The sequence below is a fragment of the Archocentrus centrarchus genome, chromosome 5, assembly GCF_007364275.1.
Source record: "Archocentrus centrarchus isolate MPI-CPG fArcCen1 chromosome 5, fArcCen1, whole genome shotgun sequence".
NCBI lineage: Eukaryota > Metazoa > Chordata > Actinopteri > Cichliformes > Cichlidae > Archocentrus > Archocentrus centrarchus.
This window is the reverse complement of record NC_044350.1, coordinates 7,826,638-7,846,869: the sequence shown is the minus strand read 5'-3', so window position 1 is coordinate 7,846,869 and position 20,232 is coordinate 7,826,638. Positions and strand designations below refer to the sequence as shown.

At 42.9% G+C, this 20,232-nt stretch overlaps 2 protein-coding genes across 2 annotated transcripts; one reads left to right on the top strand and one right to left on the bottom strand.

Moving 5' to 3' along the window:
• Positions 1 to 116: 116 nt before the first annotated feature.
• LOC115779709 (ras-related protein rab7) lies at positions 117 to 4,955 on the top strand. Its single transcript, XM_030728470.1, has 5 exons — positions 117 to 268; positions 531 to 657; positions 774 to 992; positions 4,635 to 4,760; positions 4,869 to 4,955. The coding sequence occupies exons 1-5, from the start codon at positions 213 to 215 to the stop codon at positions 4,953 to 4,955; spliced, it is 615 nt and encodes a 204-aa protein (XP_030584330.1). The 5' UTR covers positions 117 to 212.
• LOC115779707 (host cell factor 1-like) lies at positions 4,813 to 18,247 on the bottom strand. Its single transcript, XM_030728468.1, has 28 exons — positions 18,226 to 18,247; positions 17,323 to 17,523; positions 16,681 to 16,829; positions 15,733 to 15,893; positions 15,418 to 15,626; positions 15,016 to 15,100; positions 14,780 to 14,886; positions 14,502 to 14,681; positions 14,174 to 14,416; positions 13,927 to 14,075; positions 13,643 to 13,825; positions 13,333 to 13,557; positions 12,854 to 12,958; positions 12,525 to 12,741; positions 12,162 to 12,298; positions 11,930 to 12,077; positions 11,611 to 11,831; positions 10,425 to 11,337; positions 10,037 to 10,176; positions 9,631 to 9,765; positions 9,300 to 9,507; positions 8,791 to 9,066; positions 8,585 to 8,691; positions 8,350 to 8,484; positions 8,068 to 8,253; positions 7,644 to 7,941; positions 7,484 to 7,547; positions 4,813 to 7,384 (listed from the first exon to the last, which is right to left on the bottom strand). Exons 1-28 carry the CDS (start codon positions 18,227 to 18,229, stop codon positions 7,345 to 7,347), a joined length of 5,226 nt encoding a protein of 1,741 aa, XP_030584328.1. The 5' UTR covers positions 18,230 to 18,247; the 3' UTR covers positions 4,813 to 7,344.
• Between the last annotated feature and the right edge of the window lie 1,985 nt (positions 18,248 to 20,232).

Genomic DNA, 20,232 nt, shown 5'->3' with positions numbered 1-20,232 from the left:
GAGAAGCATGCATTTGTAATTTGGAAGAAGAAGAAGAAAGAAAGAAAGAAAGAGTAGTCAAAATCGTATTTATTTGAGGTTTTACTTTCTAAATGAAGCCGGTTTAACATGTCCAATATTCGAGGACGAATATTTCTAGAGGCCCCTGAAGGCACCAGCAGCGGAAGCTCCCGTGGGTCCATACTGACTGGATCAAACAATCAGACCTGAACATGAGTGACAAAAAGAGCCCAGTTACACTGAAAATAATCCTCATCGGAAACTCCGGGTGAGTTAAATGGTCATTTGAATGTTTTGACTTATTGTTCATGTCCACCGATACTTGTTTCACTTTCATTTACTTCGACTCTGTTTGTATTGCAAGATCAAGATATAAATCACTATTGATATTCTCGAGAGTGTGAAAGATGGGCGTGATTAACGACACAGTGCGATACAAGACGAATGTCTATGAATGTCTCTGTTTAAAGAGCAAGACAACTTAATTTTATCGACCTTTACTTTGTGTGTGTGTGTGTGTGTTTACTTAGGGTGGGAAAATCCTCCTTCATGAGCAGATATGTGAATCACCGCTTCACCAACATGTACCGGGCCACTGTAGGGACCGACTTCCTCACCAAAACAGTCAGCATAGATAGGGACACAGCCACCCTGCAGGTAATTCACCTGTGCACCTGTGCAGTGGCAGTAAAACAAAACCACATATGCAGGTACAAGACATTCATATCATATAGGAGGGGTAATTTCCATGTTTTCCACTGTGTGTATGTCAGATCTGGGACACAGCAGGCACAGAGAGGTTCCAGTCTCTGGGTACACCTCTGTACAGGGGAGCTCACTGCTGCATGCTGGTGTTTGATGTCACATCCAAGGCCAGCTTCTCTGCTCTGGACAGGTGGAGGAAGGAGTTTTTGATCCAAGGAGAACCCCAGGATCCTTCTGATTTCCCTTTTATTGTACTGGGCAACAAAACTGATCTGAGCGACCGGGAGGTTAGTCAAAGTCCTCTTCTCGTCAGTCTTAGTGAGGCATCACCAGGTTTACCCCATCATGTGGGTCGACACAGATTTATTAAATGCCGATTTGTTTTAACCACCACTGAGCTACAGTATCATTTTTCAATTGCTCTCTTTGAGGCCTGGTGTTATCGTGGGAACCTGTGTGAAAATGTAGTTTTAGGACCCCTAGTCTATATTGAGTTAATTTGTTTAAAAGTTTATCAAATTGCTTGAGTTTTGTGTGTTTCAACTAATTAAGACAGCGAAATGCATAATTTTAGTGTAGCTAATGTAATAGATTATACTGCAGATATATACTCATCTGGAACTTTTATTGTCTTTTACTAGTACTGGGTCGGGCCCCCTTTTACCTTCACAACTGCTTTAATTCTTCATAGCATAGACTCAACACGGTACTGTTGCTGTAGATTTGTCTGCTGCACATCCATGATGTGAATCTCCTGTTCCACCATATCCCAAAAGTGCTCTATTGGATTGAGATCTGGTGACTGTACAGGCCATTTGAGTTCAGTAAACTCACTGTCAGTTTAGTTCAATTCAATTTAATGTGCCAAATCACATCAGTCACCACAAGGCTCTCAAGCGGGAAGGGAAAAACTCCCTTTTAACAGGAAGGAACCTCCAGGAGAACCAGGCTGAGGGAGGGGCAGCCATCTGCTGTGACCGGTTGGGGGTGAGGGGAAGGAGACAGGATAAAAGACATAAGAGAACTAGAGATTAATAATGACTAATGATTAAATGCAGAGTGGTGTAGAAACACAGAGAGTGAAAAGCATCGAGTAAAAAAGAAACACTCAGTGTATCATGGGAACCCCCCTCCCAGCAGTCTAGGCCTATAGCAGCATAACTAAGGGAGGGTTCAGGGTCACCTGATCCAACCCTAACTGTAAGCTTTATCATAAAGGAAAGTTTTAAGCCTCTTAAACATAGAGAGGGTGTCTGTCTCCCAAATCCAAACTGGGAGTTGGTTCCACAGAAGAGGCGCCTGAAAGCTGAAGGCTCTGCCTCCCACTCTACTCTTAAGTATCCGAGGAACCACAAGTAAGCCATTAGGTAAGTAAGTGCTCTACTGGGGTGATATGGAACTATGAGGTCTTTAAGATAAGATGGGGCCTGATTATTCAAGACCTTGTATGTAAGGAGAAGGATTTTAAATTCAATTCTGACTTTAACAGGCAGCCAATGAAGAGAAGCCAATATGGGAGAAATATGCTCTCTTTTTCCTGTCAGTACTCTAGCTGCAGCTTTTTCGATCAGCTGAAGGCTTTTCAGGGAGCTTTTAGGACAGCTGATAATAATGAATTACAATAGTCCAGCCTAGAAGTAATAAATGTGTGAATTAGCTTTTCAGCATCACTCTGAGACTGGATCTTTCTAATTTTAGAAATACTGCACAAATGCATAAAAGCAGTCCTACATATTTGTTTAATATGTACATCGAAGGCCATATCCTGGTCAAAAATGACTCAAAGACTCCACACAGTGTTACTGGAGGCCAAGGTTATGCCATCCAGAGTATCTGGTTAGACACCATGTTTCTAAGATTTGTAGGGCCGAGTACAATAACTTCAGTTTTATCTGAATTTAGAAGCATGAAAATAGAGGTCATCCAAGTCTTTGTGTCTTTAAGACATTCCTGCAGAGTCAACTAATTGGTGTGTGTGTGTGTGTGTGTGTACTCTGGCTTCATGGACAGATAAAGCTGGGTGTCATCTGCATAGCAATAAAAATGTATGCAGTGCTTTCTAATAATACTGTGATGCCTAAAAGAATCATGTATAATATAAATAGAATTGGTCCCAGCACAGAACCCTGTTGAACTCCATAATTAACCTTAGTGTGTGAGGAACCACAGTATCCAGAGTGGTTATGCAGTGAGGATGTAAAACTACTTACGAGATAATCAACCTCTGTGGGAGTAAAGTTTAGGTAGCTGCTCTGCACTATGTTGGCACATGGCATTGAAGAAGATATGAATACTGTCATATTCAAGAAACCAGTTTGAGATTATTTGAGCTTTGTGAGATGGCAAATTATCTTGCTGGAAGCAACCATCAGAAGATGGGCACACTGTGGTTATAAAGGTCTGGATATGGTCACAGCAGCAAGACTCAGGTAGGCTGTGGTTTTTAAATGATCCTCACTTGGTACTAAGGGGCCACAAACCACCAGGATGGGGCCACAAACCACCAGGATGGAGCCATGCTTTCATGTTGTTTATGCCAAGAGATGGTTGAGATGGTCCCAGTAGATCAGCAGTCTCTGAAATACTCAGACCATGTCATATTCAAAGCCACTTAAACCACCTTTCTTCTATTCTGATGCTTGATTTAAGCTTCAGAAGGTCATCTTGAGCCAGTCTACATGCACTGAGTTGCTGCCATGTGATCGACTGATCACATGAAGTACAGTATGTAAAGCAAAAAGAGTTTGTACAACTCATAGTCAGCATGAAATGATGTTTGGTAATGGTACTTTTTAATTCTTTAACACAGCCTGAACTCTCTTGGGCACCTTTCTTGTCATTTCTTTAAGTAGTTTTCAGGAATAGTTCTCCAGGCTTCAGAAGGACATTCAAAGCTCTTCTTTGGATGTTGGCTGCTTTTTGTTCTGTTCTCTGTCAAGATGATCCCACACTGCTTCAGTGACATTGCAGTCAGGGCTCTGGGGAGGCCAATCCATGACTGATGGTGTTCTATTGTGTATTTTTTTTTTTTATCCAGTAATGCTTTTACTGCACTGGCAGCGTATTTGGGATCATTGTCATGCTGAAAAATCAGATGGTATTGTATGCTGGATGAAAATCTGTGACTTCTGTGTTCAAAATTCCATCAGTTTAGACAAGATTTCCAACACCACTAGCATCTGACATGCAGGCCCAAACCATGACAGAGCCTCCACCGTCCTTTACAGAAGGCTGTAGACCAGGGCTCTTCAACTCCAGGCCTCAAGAGCCCCTGTCCTGCAGGTTTTAGATGTGTCTCTGCCTCAACACACCTGAGTCAAATATAGAAGTCATTAGCAGGACTCTGGAGAACTTGACTGCGTACTGAGGAGGTAATTCAGCCATTTGATTCAGGTGTGTTGGATCAGGGTCACATCTAAAACCTGCAGGACAGGGGCTCTCGAGGCCTGGAGTTGAAGAGCCCTGCTGTAGACACTCTATGTTGGACCGCTCTCCTGACCTCCTTTCTACATATTGACAACAATTGGAAACAAAAATTTCAAATTTGGATTCATCACTCCATCAGACTTGTTGTGACTGATTTTCAGTTCAGTTCTTGTGCGATCTGGCATACCTCAACCTCTTCTGTTTCCCTTCCTTAAGATTGGCCTTTTTAGTATTCAGTTACAAAAATGGAACAAATTATGTTTTTTGTGACAGGCTGCTAGTAAGAAAGCACCTAAAAATATAATTTAAAATTGGTTCTTTGCTAAGTTTTGTATAAACAATGCCAGTTCATCCCTTGAGTTGGGTGCCTTTTTTTTTTTTTTATTTAAATGTGTGAATGATATATAGGTCAGTAAAAACTTGACCAAAAAATAAATAAAAATCTGAAATCTTTTAGTCAACATGTTGCTCTGTGGGGTCATCTAACATTTGTTTCCTCTCAGGTGTCTGCTAGGACGGCCCTGCAGTGGTGTGAGGAAATAGGAGCAGAGTACTTTGAAGGAAGCGCCAAAGAAGATCTGGATGTAGAGAAGCCGTTTATGAGAGCAGCTCAGCGCGGCTTACAACAGGTGATTCGGCTCCTTTTGTTTGCTTTTAAGACCCAAAAAGACACAGAATCTGTTTAACATGTTTATTTTTTATTTTTTTGATGATAAAAGATACATTACTCCCTACAGTACAAAAAACACACGTTGGAAAATACAGGACATTTCCAGATAACCTGCAAACAGCCGAGAGAAACTCGCAACACCTGCGAGTGCTGAGAGGAGCACTCGTCCCTGTGTGGGAGGGGAAAGTTCAGAAAGACCTCGGCACTGCTGATGATGACCTATCTAACGAGGGTGCAAAAATAGTGACCCGGCAAAGGTACTGTGGAAGGAAAGGACACAATTGTATACCACATGGAGAGAGGAACAAACTCATTAAATGTTTTTTCTTTTTTTTTTTTTCCTTTTTTTTTTTTTTTCTGAGAACCTTCAGCTTATGGTCTAACTTAAGGCATCACTACTAAAATACACTGCTTTTGCATGCATGTCTAGTTTTGTTCAACAGACACACTGACACGCACAAAATTATGAATGCATATGAAGAGAGTTCATTTCTAGAAAGAAATCGGGAGAAATCACAAACAGAACCCGAGGTACGAACCAGAGAAAAAGCGGCAAACCTGGGCTCTCATCTTCCTGGCCGTTACCATCACAACTGTATCCGCCCTTACAAAGTAGATATACACTCATGTCCAGTCAGAAACCACCTCCCTGTACAAGTTTTGTATTGTAATGAACCTAGCAGTGATTCAGACTCCTACAGTGAATCAGCTTGACAGAAGCAAATTAGAACAATCAGGGAGACTATATATATTTATATATATACGTTTCTTTTATAAGTAAAGACACAAAAGGCAATCAAGAGATGACCAACATGTAAAAACAGTTTGTTACAGGTAATTATATAAAAGGCCAAGATGTTTTTTTTTTTGTTTGTTTGGTTTTTTTTTTATTCTTCCTCTATGAACTAATTTACAAGTGAGTACACTCCGGCTGTGTAAGACATCCCCATTCAAAGACATGAGTTTCACATGTCACAGTTAGCTTGCACACCATCTGTATGGAATACAGAGCTGTGGAAGGGAAAAAAAAAAATATATATATATATAATTAAATGGATTCACATACATCAATAGGGTAGGGAAAATAAGTCCACTAACAATTTGCCAGTCTAAAAATTAAAGAGGTGAGACACCACATTCGTGAGCATTAAAAAGCGTAGAACTGATTGGGATATTTGAGGAGGGGGGGGAGGTAGGCAAAGATCTGATGTTGGTCTTTTCTAATTCCCTCCCCCCTGTGAAATTCCATGTTTGGCAAACGAAGCAACAAAAGCATCGAGTAGTAAACAAAGTAAAAACTCTCCTCTCCCTGGGTCCACATCAAAAGTTCCCTTCAGTCCTATAACCTCTGCGGTTCTACTTGGAACAAATACTAAAAGTCTCTCGCTTTCATTTCCATCTGTTAACAACAACAACAACATACAACCAACTGAAGATTTTTTTTTTTTTTTTTAAAAATATAGTGGCAACCTCAACACAGCCACATCTTCCCATGAACACAAATTAGCGGGATGATAAACAACAGTTTAAAAAAAGTGATGTATCTTTTTTTTTTTTTTTTTTTTTTAAAAATGCACACAACATTACACATACACACAGGAGGGAAAACAAAAAGCTTAAAAAATACAAAAATAAACTACACAAAAGATCTTCTGCATCATTGCTTGCTAATTTTTTGGGAAGATTTTTTTTTTTTTTTTTCCGTGTGTGCTGCAAGTCTCAGTCCTAGCAAAGTCTGTCATTCATTCTCTACAAATCTCTTTCCTTTGCCATTCTTCAACATGTTGGCCACCAGTCCTCATCTTGGGGTAAAAAGGGCACAGTGATGACATTACCAGGAGACTGGAGTCCAGTACGATGACTGTACAGACTTGGTTCTCAATGAAGCAAATTAATTTTGAGCAAAAAAATAAAATAAAATAAAATAAAAATGATGTCCTCGTTCATGGAGGACAAGTGCTTTATTTGTTTCCATACCGATTTTTTTTCCTTTCATCTATACTAATGCTTCCACAGCCTTTTTTCAACACTGTACATCATTTCATGTAGTCTCTCTCTACGCCCCTCCCCCAGAATTCACAAAAAGAAAAAAGAAAAAAAGAGGGGTAACATTGCGCTCAGGCTGGCTCCCAGTTTGTGAAAGATGTAAATGATGTAAATGCTTCTCTATACTGTTCAACTACTGAAATAAGTCAAAAATAGGTGTTAAAAGGATGGAAGGGGATGTGACTGAAAAAGATAATGTGCTTCTAGGTTTGTGTTGCTCTAAAAATAGCACGGCCAACAGAACGAGGAGGAAGGAGGGTTTTATCTACAGAAACATCTCTCAGATTGACTTTCATCTCGGCTTCATACGGTTGTTCTGCCTCCATTGCTGTCTTGGTCTGAGACGTGGGGGAGGATGGAGGATGAGATTAGGATGAGGATGAGACGGGGTGAAGGTCAGTCTTCCTGATTAAAAAGACAGCGAGTTGGGGGAAAGGAGGGAAAAAAAAAGAAAAAAAAAAAAAGGACAAAAGACTGGGAGGGGCCTTTGGGCAACCTCACTGGTCCGTCCTTGCTTTCTTTGGACCAGTAGACTTACTGCAGGAGAACACATAAAACCAGAATAAATGCTGGATGTTTTATTCATCAGTGACATGTTCCTGTGTGCGTGATATGAAACATGAATACTGTACTTACGCATCAGGAGAGGTGCCGGGTCTCTTAGGGGCCGGTTTTGCAGAAGAAGCATCTTTGCCAGATTCTACAAAGCATTAAAGTAGAGACAGTGAATCCATTAACTGCAGACTCAGTAATATAAAAGTATTTTTAATATTTAAGAATGAATATGTGCGCTCACCTTGCAGCCATCGAACTTGGGTGGCAGGACCGTAGCCCTTCTCGTTGCGGGCGGCAATGCGGAAGATGATAGCTGGCTTGGTGGTGTAGTCAATGTGGGCATTGGAGAGGCTGGACGACTGCACCAAGCAAGATGGGTTGGGTCCACAATACCCACGCATGAAGGCTAGCTGGGCTGGGGTGGAAGCCTTGGCTTCAGCTGTCTGGTTACTCTGGATGGCCAGGTAAACAGAGTACTCAATGATCTTCCCTGACGTCACCGAGGGTGGCTCCCAGGTTAGGTGGGCACCATCTGGGCTCTGGGAGGGTACAGCGAATAGATGCTACTCAGTGGCTGAAACCACAGCTCTTGTGATCACATTTGGATCACGTAAAATCTACAATGCAGCAAAAGGTTTTTTTTTGTGTTTGTTTGTTTTATTTACCTTGCTGATTTTGATGGCACAAGGTGCCCCTGGGAAGCCTGGTAGGCAAGTCTTGAAAGCAGAAATCTCTGAGAAAGCTCCACGACCACAAGCGTTGATTCCAGCAACACGGAACTTATAAGCTGTTCCGGGCTGCAGCTCCATTTTCTTCATCTGACTGTAGTCTGGTATGACGCCAGAGTCGTCCTACCAAACAAACAAATAAAAATAAGCAATTAGAGATGAACCTTGTAATACATATCAATATAATTAAGCAAGAAAAGGCTCCCTGAGACGACTTACATCTCCTTGAGAATCATCTCCTGGCACATAGTAGTGTGTGACAACCATATTTGTCACTTTAACAATCCCAACATCAAACCACTGGTTCTCTTTTTTTACAACAGGCTTCACTGGAGCTGGCTGAGGGGCTTGCTTCTGTATGGAAACAAAAGTCACAGTCAACAATAAGTGACTCCTTTCCTCTCTTCAACTTGACTGAACCAATCAGATGTCGAATAGCACCAAAATTACTCACCTCTCCCTCAATGCCATTGGCAACCTCTGCTAGAGTGGCTGCTGCTTGCAGCTTGGCTGGACTTGCCACAGATACAGAGGGTGCAAATGTACTCGATGGAGCAAGTGCTGTGTAATTTGAAGAGCAATACAAAAAGAAATCAGTCTGCTGTAGAAAAAAAAAAAGAAACAACATCCGAAGAAATTATAAAAAGCACAAAAACGTACTTTCAGCAGTGGTACGTGGCAGGAGAGAAGCCACAGCACTGGTGACTGTGGCCGCCATTTCGTTGTGTCCATTACTCTCAACAGAGGGGTCGTTGAGACTGTCAGCAGGAGCGAGACCTTCGGTGGGCAAACTTGTGTCCACCGTGGCCTGCTGGGCTGCAGCCTGAGCCTCCTGCAGCTGCTGCTGCTGTTGGACCAGTGCCGCAAGCTCTTGCTGGGTCAGCATGATGGGGATGTTGGTGGGTTGCTGGCTCTCTCCAGCAGCATCACCTTCATCTGTATGTTACAAGTTTTTAAGAATTGCAAAATCATAGAGGCTGCAGGACTACACATCTACAGGAATGGTTTTGCTGAGAAATATCCTAACTGTTTGGCAGTAAATGATCATCTTTCCATGCCTCCTCCCCCCATAAGTACAGCTCAGCCCTTGATCTTCGGCTATGCTATGTTTCAAAATAAAAGCAAAAGCAAAACCAAGCGTGTGTACACAAAACCGTGCTTCTACTCACTCATTACGGCTTGCTGAGCTGCCTGGAGAACAGCCTGGATAGCGAGGGCCTGGGCTTCCTCAGTGGCCGCTGCCTGGGCAGCTGCCTCTGCTGCTGCAGTCACTGCCAGTTCCTCATCCGACAGCCCCGTCACCATTAGTGTAGCTCCCTGGCCCTCAGACATCAGCTCCGAAGGAAGGTTCAAGGCTGTCGCTGCTGCTGCTTCTCCCTTGATAACAGATTAAAGAGGTTCCATCAAATAATGCAAAAAATAAAATAAAAAATGCATGACTGGAAAGAATTTCAAAATGAAAGGCCACACTGGCTTTGTCTGCCTTTACACTTTATTCACCTCTGCTTGCGTCTCCATTGCAGTGGTTCCTTCCTCAGCAGGTGCAGCTTCTGCTGATGCTGCCTCATCAGTTTGCATGGGTTCCTCTGTGGAGCTGGCAGCAGTGCTTACTCCCTCTGTGATTGATGAGATCGACTAGAGGGGAAACAGAGAAATCATGGCCCACAATGAAAAAGGAGCATTTTGGAAATGACATTCCCCTTACATTTTGGTACACTGTATGCAGCTATAGCAGCTCCTGTAGGTGTAATGTGTAGGTGGCCCGGTACTTTTGCCTGTTCAGTGTATCAAATTTAGAAATACAGCTCTAACATGGACATCTACTAAGATTAGTTTTACCACCATCACCCACTGATCGTGTTTAGGCAAGGTGCTACTTCTGATAGGCACAGTGTGGTATTCTTACAGGCACCGAGGGTCCGGGGGCTGGTGTAGACTGAGTGACAGTAGTGACAGCCCTGCCCTGGGTGGTACCAGTTGTTGTTGTGGTGGAGGCCTCTTCTGTGCTGCTGGCACCTTCTGCCCCTTCTTCTGTCTGCTGGGCTGCTAATGAGACATAGTAGCATAATTTGAGCTTGATGTTTAAACAACGAACCACTTTTACTTCTTAGATACAACACAAGCAACAACCGTGTGGGATTTAGATGCAATTCTAAGAAAGACTTTAAACAAGAACAATTTTTAAAAAGGGTAGAAGACATCAACTGTAACGGTGTAGGAAAAAAAAAAAAAAAAAAAAAAAAATCACTTCATTTGCTGTTAATTACAAAAATTGTATGCATATGTTTACATACCCGTGCCTTCACCTGTCTCCATGCTGCAAGTGGCAGTTGTGGCTGTGTTGGTGGTCCCTGTCTCATGTGTTTCACAGGGGGGGTTGGAACAAACCCTCTGGACCAAGCCTGTTGTTGTGCTGGTCTGGTCTCCTCCCATGTTGGAGGTGGCTGTGGACGGAGTGTTGGTGGTCCCCGTCTCGTGGGTTTCGCAGGGTGGATTAGAGCACACGCTCTGCACGGTGTCTGTCTGGTTTGCGTTCATGCTGGATGAAGCTTGGGTGGCGGTGTTGGTGGTGCCTGTCACATGGGTCTCACAGGGCGGGTTGGAGCACACCTGCTGGACCCCTCCCATATTAGATGTCGCCGTGGTAGCTGTGTTTGTTGTCCCAGTTTCATGAGTCTCACACGGTGGGTTGGAGCACACACGTAGCGCAGACATGTTTGAAGTAGCAGTTGTGGCTGTGTTGGTCGTTCCGGTCTCATGGGTTTCGCAGGGTGGGTTCGAGCAGACCTGTCCTGCACCAATTGTAGCTGAGGAAGTGGTGGCTGTGTTGGTGGTTCCGGTTTCGTGGGTTTCACATGGTGGATTTGAGCACACCTGCCCAGCTCCAATTGCTGCAGACGAAGTGGTGGCTGTGTTGGTGGTTCCGGTTTCATGGGTTTCGCATGGTGGGTTAGAGCAGACCTGCCCTGCACCAATTGTTGCGGAAGAGGTGGTGGCTGTGTTAGTAGTTCCCGTTTCGTGGGTCTCACAGGGCGGATTAGAGCAGACCAGGGTGACAGTCCCAGAGCTCTCTCCAGCTGCTCCAGCTTCAGTGGAGGTGGGCTGCTCAGAGGTTGGTGAAGCCAGGATGGACACGGGTAGATCTTGTACTGGCTGAGCCTCTACACCACTGGGAGTTGTGATCAGAGTCACCTGGGTGGGCTGATTCTGGGGAAAGCAAAGATATGTCAGAAATCTTAAAGGCAAATGGTATGTTACATGGTCAAAAACAGAATAACTTTGACTCTCCAAAAATTTATAAGGAGCATCTCTGGGAATTTTCTGCGATTACAAAAATAAGCAGCAACATCTTCACATTTGGTCTTTTTCATTAAGTTGTAACAAAGCAATTAAAGCATACGACACTGCCAGAGCTTCATAACCTGATGACCCGAATACAAAATGTTACAAATTGATTAAATCTGGGTTGCTGGGTCTTACCTGCACTGTCATAGTAGATGAGGGCAGTGCGGAGGAAGAAGTCAGGCTAGTCTGAGCAGCTGAAACTGTAATGGCAGCTGGGCTGATGACCTGGCTGGACAGGGTAGCAATGGTTCCCAGTGTGGTGATGGGAGTAACGAGAGAGGCCGTGGAACTGTCAACTGTGCCTCCTGCCAGGCTGGTAGAAACAGTACCAGTGACTGTGCCGAGAGTGGTGACACCTGGAGGAAGTGCACATTCAAAGATGAAACCAGAGAAAAAAAAAAAAAAGAAAAAAAGTTAACATATTTACATTATCCAATAATTAAGTTTTTCTTACCTGTAGTCCCCTTGACAACCAGAGTTGTGACAGTAGGCTTAACAGCAGACACTGTCACTGGTGTAACGAGGCGAACACCACCCACTGTGCTCATGGGAACAGTGCGTAAAATAGTGCCGGGTTGCCCAGGAGCACCCTTCAAAACCACCTAGAGACAGAAGATTTAGGCTAAATAGGCAGCACAGTAAACTCAATATGTACAAAGACTGCTGCGCAAACAGAGCCAATTTACCTGTGTCAGTCCCTGCTGGCCGGCTGCAGTGGCAAGTTTGGGAACTGCAGTGATGATTTTCCCAGGAGTTCCTGTCGTCATTACCTTTGTGGTAAGGATTGTGATAGGTGTTTTCATGCCTGCACTGCTTGTTACACCTGCAAAGAGAAACACAAGCATGAATAAAATCATTCTCCATCAGATCATGACTGACTAATCACTATCCTAAACCTATTGCTGATTTACACAGCAAATGTCAAAAGGTTTAACATTAAGAAGACACTGTTTTCTTTAATATCTAAGAACTCCATGAATATACCTTTAGCCCCATTTTGTAGTACTGATCTTAATTATTTAATTCTGCAAACTTGAATGAAAACAGACCTGTAGCTCCAGGCTGGGTCATGATTGCTGACATGGGGATAGTCTTAATGATGGTGGTGCCCTGCTTAGTGGTAGTAGGAGAGACTCCGCTGATGTTGAGGATAGTGGGCTTGTTTCCTGTGCCTCCAGCCTGGGAGGTGGTGATGATGGTTGTGGGTTTGCCATCTGCAGAAGTCACCAGCTTCAGGATTGTGCCAGCTGGGAGTGGACCCTTTGTCTGGAAAGAGAGGTGCATGTTATGCAAATTATTTGGGGAAAGACACGTGGTGCCTGTCTCAGGAGTTTTAAGCTACCTCCTGTTTTTTCCTGCACTCATGCAGATAGCTGACCTGTATGATCTGTGTGAGAGGGTTAGTGGAAGCCTGGCCTGTGACAGCTGATGTCTGCACTGGCTTGGTTTGTACCACAGACATCATCTTGCCAAGGTTGGAGATCTGCCGACATAGAAGAGAGACTCAAGTTCATGAGTCACCAGAAAACATCGGACAGTACAGGGAGGTCAGCCGGAAGCTCGACCACTAAACTCGTGGCTCTACGGTTCATTCCAGCCCTAACTGACCGACAGTCATGCAGATCACTAACATGCTCCCTGTTTCCTCCAACAGTCACTGTAGGCCAACTTTTACACCCTCTCTATTGGCTCAAAATGACAATGTCACCATCATGTGACCAATCAATACACACACACACCGAGTGCAAGGAAGCAATTTACAGAATCCAGGTTTACAGCATGCCTGTGAAAGCACCAAGGGTGCTCTCAAGAAGAGTTGCAGTATTGCATTATGCTACAGAATTTGTGTTTTCTTACCAGAGTGCCACTGCTGCCCATAGTGAGTGGGCTCTTGACCAGGGTGATGGTCTTGGTGACTCCTCCAACCACAGTGGTCACCACCTGAGCCTGCTGGGCCACTGTGACTGCACCAGACTTATGCACAGTGATAATGGGTCTGGTGGTAGTGGTGGGAGAGGATGCAGTTGCTGTGCCCACCTGGGCTGCAGCAGTCTTCAACATCCGGGTGGCCGGGTTACTGACCTACAAGTGCAAATTTATCATCACGAGTGACTGGTGATAGAAGCGGCACGATGTTGGAAATGAGAATGTTTATTGCAATGTGTACCATGACTGGAGAAGCCACTTTCACTGTGGTTGTGCTGGGGGAAACTGCAACTGTTTTGAGAATGGTGGCACCTGCAGGAACATTGAGGACAGTTCCTGCAGAAGAGGGCGGGATCTTCTGTGTTGCTGCAGCTGCAGCAGCTAAAGCTGCCATGCCACTCATCTGAGGGCTGCTCCCAATTGGCTAAAAGTTGAAAAACAAAAAACTGTTAAACATTTGTTGGTCTAGCAGTGAACTTTACAGCAAATCAATATGATAAAATATTTGTATGAAATTGCTCTTACCGATCCTTGGGTGGTCTGTGCGGGCACTACCATTCGAACACCTGGAGGAAGGGATGTCACAGTGACAGGGGATTTCCCTGGCTGGCTGGGACGAACTGTGACAACAGACGTGCCTGTTGCAGCCTGCTGAGCTGCAACCTTTAAAACTGCTGTAAAACAATTGAACCAAGTGATTTACACCTTGTGAATTTGGGTTCTTGCAGTTGCAGAGCTTGTGTGTGGTACAAACGATGCACATGTGTAATACCTGTCTGTGGTAAGCTTTGAGCCGAGGGAGCTGCAGCAGCCGGCGCAGGGCTCTTTGGAGAGTTAAGGGGCTGCGATGGGGTTGCACTCATGGCTGGGGAGGCTGCAGCTGGAGTTGCAGGGATGTCATACTTCTGCAGCTGCAGCAAGTATGTGTCAGCTGTGGAGACTGCACCCCAACTCACCTCCAGAGAGTTTGTGTTGGCACGGACTAACTGCACCCTGGCAGGGGCATGCGGCCGCTCTGGGGGGGAAAGAGAGCGAAATTTACAATACTATTTGACAACCAGCTCTCATCTTCAACTACACTCATGTTACACTGCACCTACCTGTTTCCAGGTACCACAGATCTTTACAACACACTTGGTTGTTCCAAGCTTTACGATAACCATCACGGCCACTCCATACATAAAGTCTAGAATTGATAGCCACGGCACAGTGGCCGGCACGGGCCCTGGGGATGTTGTCTTCAAGAGTATCCATCAACACAGTTTCCCAACACATGGTGTCTGCAGAAAAATTACACAAAAATTAAGACTGAGTGAACTACACAGTACCAGTCCTTTTCATATAAAATCTATTCGAATGAGAACAAAGTTAGACTAACCGAGATTTAAGCAGGCGAGCGTGTTTGTGCATTTCCACTCTTTTTCATGTGTGGCCACTTTGACGTCATCCATTACCAAAGGAACCCATCCTCCAAAAACATACATCCTGCACAGTGAGAAAATGAGTTCACACTTTGACCTTTTACCAAGCACATTGCTTTCCATGGGGAATTTCAACAGTGACTAAAATGAAAATTCAGTGTGTTTGTTTTCAAATGTGCAGCAGTCATCTCACTTGTTTGTGATGGTGGTGGCAGAGTGAAGACTTCGGGGAAGTGGCGCTGTGCCGCTTACCAATGGTTTGTTCCATGTCAGGGTATCTGGAGGAAATGATAAGCAGTAGGACATTAAAACACACACACACACACACACACACACACACACACACACACACACACACACACACACACACACACACACACACACACAAAAAGGTAATCTATTGTTAAATGCAAACAGATGAAATACCTCATGTACAGAAAACTCACAATTTCCTATATTGCTTCTTTAACTGTGAAATGCTCAATACCATTTGTTCTGATACTGTGTGAAAAGCAGCACAGTCTCTGGAGGCTGACAGCAGGGCATTTGTAATTTTAGTGCTGTTACTTTTCCATTTACACTTCATAAAACATACCGATATCGAGTGTCCATAGATCTCCAAGACGACAGCCACTCATTCCTCCATAGATTATTAGGCGAGACTTCCTGGTTGTCTTGTCTGTGTATACCACAGCAGTGTGGCTCTCACGAGGAGGAGGCAGAACTCCATATGTGATTGGAATATCCCATCCAACCACACTGGAACCCGCACGAAGCTCGAGTGTGTATAGATCATTCAGATATCTGATAAATAAAAACACAGTCACACTCATGTTGGTGGTTGAAACTGAATCTTAAGCAGTCCTGAGAAACAGCACTCCACTGATAACTGTTCAGAAAACCTCTGTACCTGGGAATGTTGTTTTTTGGATCCTCACTGTCATTGGCAAGTCCACCAAAGAGGTAGCATTTGTTGCCAACCAGTGAAAAGCTGTGGCCAAGACGAGGGCAAGGAGGGGGGCCGTTCTTCGGGTTTTTTGCTTTCAATTTTTTCCATTCCCATCTGCTGGCCTGTAGCAAAAACCACAGTGAGAAATTATCAGCTGACAGATCACAGCAGAAGCTGTAACTACCAAGTCATAAGTTGACCCCCATTCCTTGTTCCATGTAAAAATAAGGACAGATTTAGCATCACATCTATGACTCAAACCATACATACTTCCCCCCAAATAAGCCCATATTTATCCCAGTGACTGAAAATCCATCCGGGATTTGGCTGACAAAAACTTCTGAGATATTGCTTCCTGACATCCCTTCACCAGAAACATATTTATAACTTTACACACAGGAGAATAAAAACACTTGAGAACTTGTCAGGATTGGTAAATAAAATTTAGTGAACCTAAATATACTTGAAGAGCAGAACTTGAATTAACTGGAATCAAATTTGATCAGTAAGCTCTTCTACACTCTACAGCTGAGGACTGAGCACACTCAGAAACTTATGTTACATGGGATTTAATTTTAATTAATAGTTCATATAGTCCAGGAAGCATAAACTATAAGATGGGTGAAAACTAACTTTGCAGTGCACTTTGGGTTTTTTTTTGTATTAGTCATCTCTGATGCAGACAAGAGGAAATATAGCATGTGTGATGTCAAGTTGATAGAGACGCTGCAGCACGATGACCTGCATATGAACCCTGCTTTGTAAACATCTTATCTCTGGAAATTCTGACCTTGACACCAGCTATATATTACTGATAGAGATGCATTAAGCACTTAGTTTCTAAGCATTTATTATACTGACAAGCAAACTCAATAGTAAAACCTGGGTTATTTTTCACTGAAAGATTACCTGTAGTTCATAAAGATCGTTGCTGTACTTTCCATACTCCACCATTCCCCCAAACACCAGCAACCGCGTGCCATCACAGACAAAACCATATGCAGCACAACCAGGAGGTATATCACCACGGACTGCTGGGATAAACCACTGGTTTGTTGCTAAAAAAAAAATTTTTTAAAATTAAAACACAGCAACAGAGGACAACAGAAGGGTTATTTTAATTCTAATTAGAATTAATAATAAAGTTTATGCTACCTCCCCAATAAGGCTTAAAACAACCCTCCATTTATTTTTGGAACACAAACTTAAACATAAACACAACTGCTGAGGCTGCCTGTCCTTATTGGTTTATATGCAGGAAACTGGGGCAGAGGATATACTTAAACCAACCAGCATCATCCATTTTATTTTAGCCCGCCTTTTTTAACGTGCATTAAAATCCTTCTCCGTGAGGGGGGGCTAGAATTTGTTTGGCCTGTCGAGGCCTTCAAAGCTGTTTAGTTTTGCGCATCACAAATATACACAACTGAAGCGTTTTAGATGAAAAACACATAAAAGTACTCTGCATATCCTCGTTAATATTTGAATATTTTTAAAAAGAAAATATGCTTTCTACAGAAAGTAAAGTTATTTATACAAAGTTAGTCTTACCGGTGTTGTATACATGCAACTCATCCACAATTCCTTCGTTTCCACCGCCAAAAACAACCATAAGTTCCTTTATAGCCACAGCTCTGTGTCCATGTCTGGGCCGGGGAACAGGACCGGACCACCCGAGGACCCGTTTCCATCGCGGCTGCAGAACCGACGCCGTGGTCCCAGATACCGCGGAGCCAGGGGCAGACATGACTTCTACCAAAATGAATGATAAAGACGCAATCATCATATTTTCTTGAACAAACAAACCTATTATTTCTACATCAAACTTATGAAAATGCTACAACAGTTAATAGCCTTGAACTACAGCTAACTTTACAGCTACCGGTTAGCTTTGGGTAATGAACACTATCAAAAAAAGGAAAGGAAAAAAAAACAACAACAAAAGCTATATTTGCATAAAACCTTTAGAGCAGCATCTGCTCTATAATCAACGCTGTATATGTGTTGAGAAATATAGTAAATCGTGCCGTTATCTAAGTTTGTTATTAGTTGTTTCTAACCATTGAATTCAATCCATGGAAGCCGCCATCTTGCAGCCAAACAAACACCCGCTAACGCTACTGCCCATCTGAAAAATGGCGGAAGCGAACGAAAAATAAAAATTCATGACAGCTAACTTATTACACCAGCAAAAAGAATACTTCACCATCAATACAACTTCAGCGGATCATTATAAGTATCGGTCCGCAAAACATTACACAGCTGTAGCACTGATTTATCCGCTGCAGTAATCGTTAGCAACAGTCGGCTATTTTCATGCCTCTCTGGGAGTCGCCATATTGTAGCTAACAAGTTTAGCATTCTTTGCAACCGCTTTAACGCATTTTTAACGTTATACGATAGCCAAAGCTTATGCTAACAGTTGCAAGTACTGTGGAGCTAAGCGTTCAATACCCATCGAATGATTTCCTTAGATTTCCAACATTTTAAAGTTGCAATCGCAGCATTCAAATTCTCCTGTTAGCCGTACGCCGTTAGCGCTAGCGGCTAGCTGCTCAACCTAATTTGCTCGAGCTAACGGCGTTAGCAAGCATCTGTCAAAGCGCTGCCAAATTTCTCAATTAAATTCAAGGTAATTCAAATTTTTTTTTCAATGCATAATTTACCTGATAAAAACGCAGGCTCAGCAACACTCTTAAAACACAGCTAAATTGAGTTAAACAGCATAAACACAGTGTTATTATGTTTCATGCCGTCTCTGGAAGCAGCCATCTTTTCAACAATCGGCCTAATTCTACAGCTCCCACAAGAAAAATGGCCGGGCGGTTTGCTACAACAAAACACAACAGACCGAAAAAGGCACGCATATTTCAGAATTGTACTCACTTATTTCGATGCAGTAATTGCAAAAACACAGGTATGTGCTCTAATCTTGCGGCAATAATCCAGATTCATTCGATTTGTGGAGAAGTATTTCCTCTCATGCCTGCCTGGAAGCTGCCATCTTCTTGACAACCAGAGGCGGAGGAAAATGGAAGAGAGTTGGCGTCACCCAAAGTAAACATGGCGACAAGGACCCGCTCGCTATCGTTTCGGAGGAAAACGTATTTACAATTTTCTATATTTGCCACTGTGAGTGTCTGAATTATGCAGTGTATAGCGGTGTACTTTCACGAACAAGCGAAATCGATATAAAGTTAACACATTACGAGTTTGCCCAAATTACAACAAGTTGTGTTATAGGAGTTGGGTTATTGTCCCCTACTAAAGATGGCGACATCCGTACCGAATCTCCTTTTATTTTATTTTTGCGTGCGATACAGATTTTATTCTCCTTTAAACTTACTTGAATATACCCACACATTCTCAACAATGGTGCAGGGCCAAGAATTTACACATATTGCGCTCGGACATATTAATGTTGACACGCCCACGTCGACCATTAGCGCGCCCTCCACTGACGCAAACAATGTACTACTACAGTGACTACTACAGAACCTTCAGCATGAAAGAAATAAATTAATTTTAAAAACGTGCCTATTTTTTTTTTTTTAAACATGCCGGTTTTGACACAATATGTTTAGCCACATTCTCGGATGTCAGCCTGAAAAGTCAAGAAGATGCTCTAAAATGTGAAATGTACACTCCACATAACAGTCTAAATGTAGATTGAGTTAACAGAAAATAAAGAAATAAAGATTGTGAAATTTGACTGACACTGTAAAAAAGACCAGATGATGTTTAGAAAAACTTGGATTTAAAAAATTAAAATATATACACAGCCCTATGCTAAAGTCTTAAGACAGCCTTAAATTTTTTATATTTTGGTAGGAAAATGTTAAATTGGAACAGAGACATGAAAGCATATGTGGAAATATAGCATATAAAGCAAAAACAGAGTCTATACTACTCTGACCAGCTTGAAAGTCAATTTTTGGTATGACCCCTTTTATTCTTCAGCACAATCTGAACTCTTAGGCAGCTTTCTGGTCATTTCTTTATCTAGTCTTCAGGAATAGTTCTCCGGGCTTCGTGAAGGACATTCGAAGCTCTTCTTTGAAGTGATGTGATGGTACACTTTTGTGACAGCGCCATGACTTTTGTCCTCCACTTGTCCAGTTTCCTTCATTTTTTAAGAGCACACTGCACACCAGGTTTTGGCAGTTTTCAGCTGATAGCTCTTTCAACTAAATAAATGGCAACAAATTATGTGTTTTTGTGACAGGTTTTTAGTAACAAAGAGCCTAAAGATACAATTTAAAATTGGTTCTTTGCTAAGTTGTCTGTTATGTGTAGATACAACACTGATTCATGCACTGAGTTAGGTGCCTTTTTATGCTTGATTGATTTATAGGTCAGTGTTTAGTGGCTTAACAAACAAACATTCCTCTTAAATTGGTCAGGTACAAGGACTGGACTGGAAATGAGTGAAAAAGCAGCCAATGTCCAAAGAAAAACTTT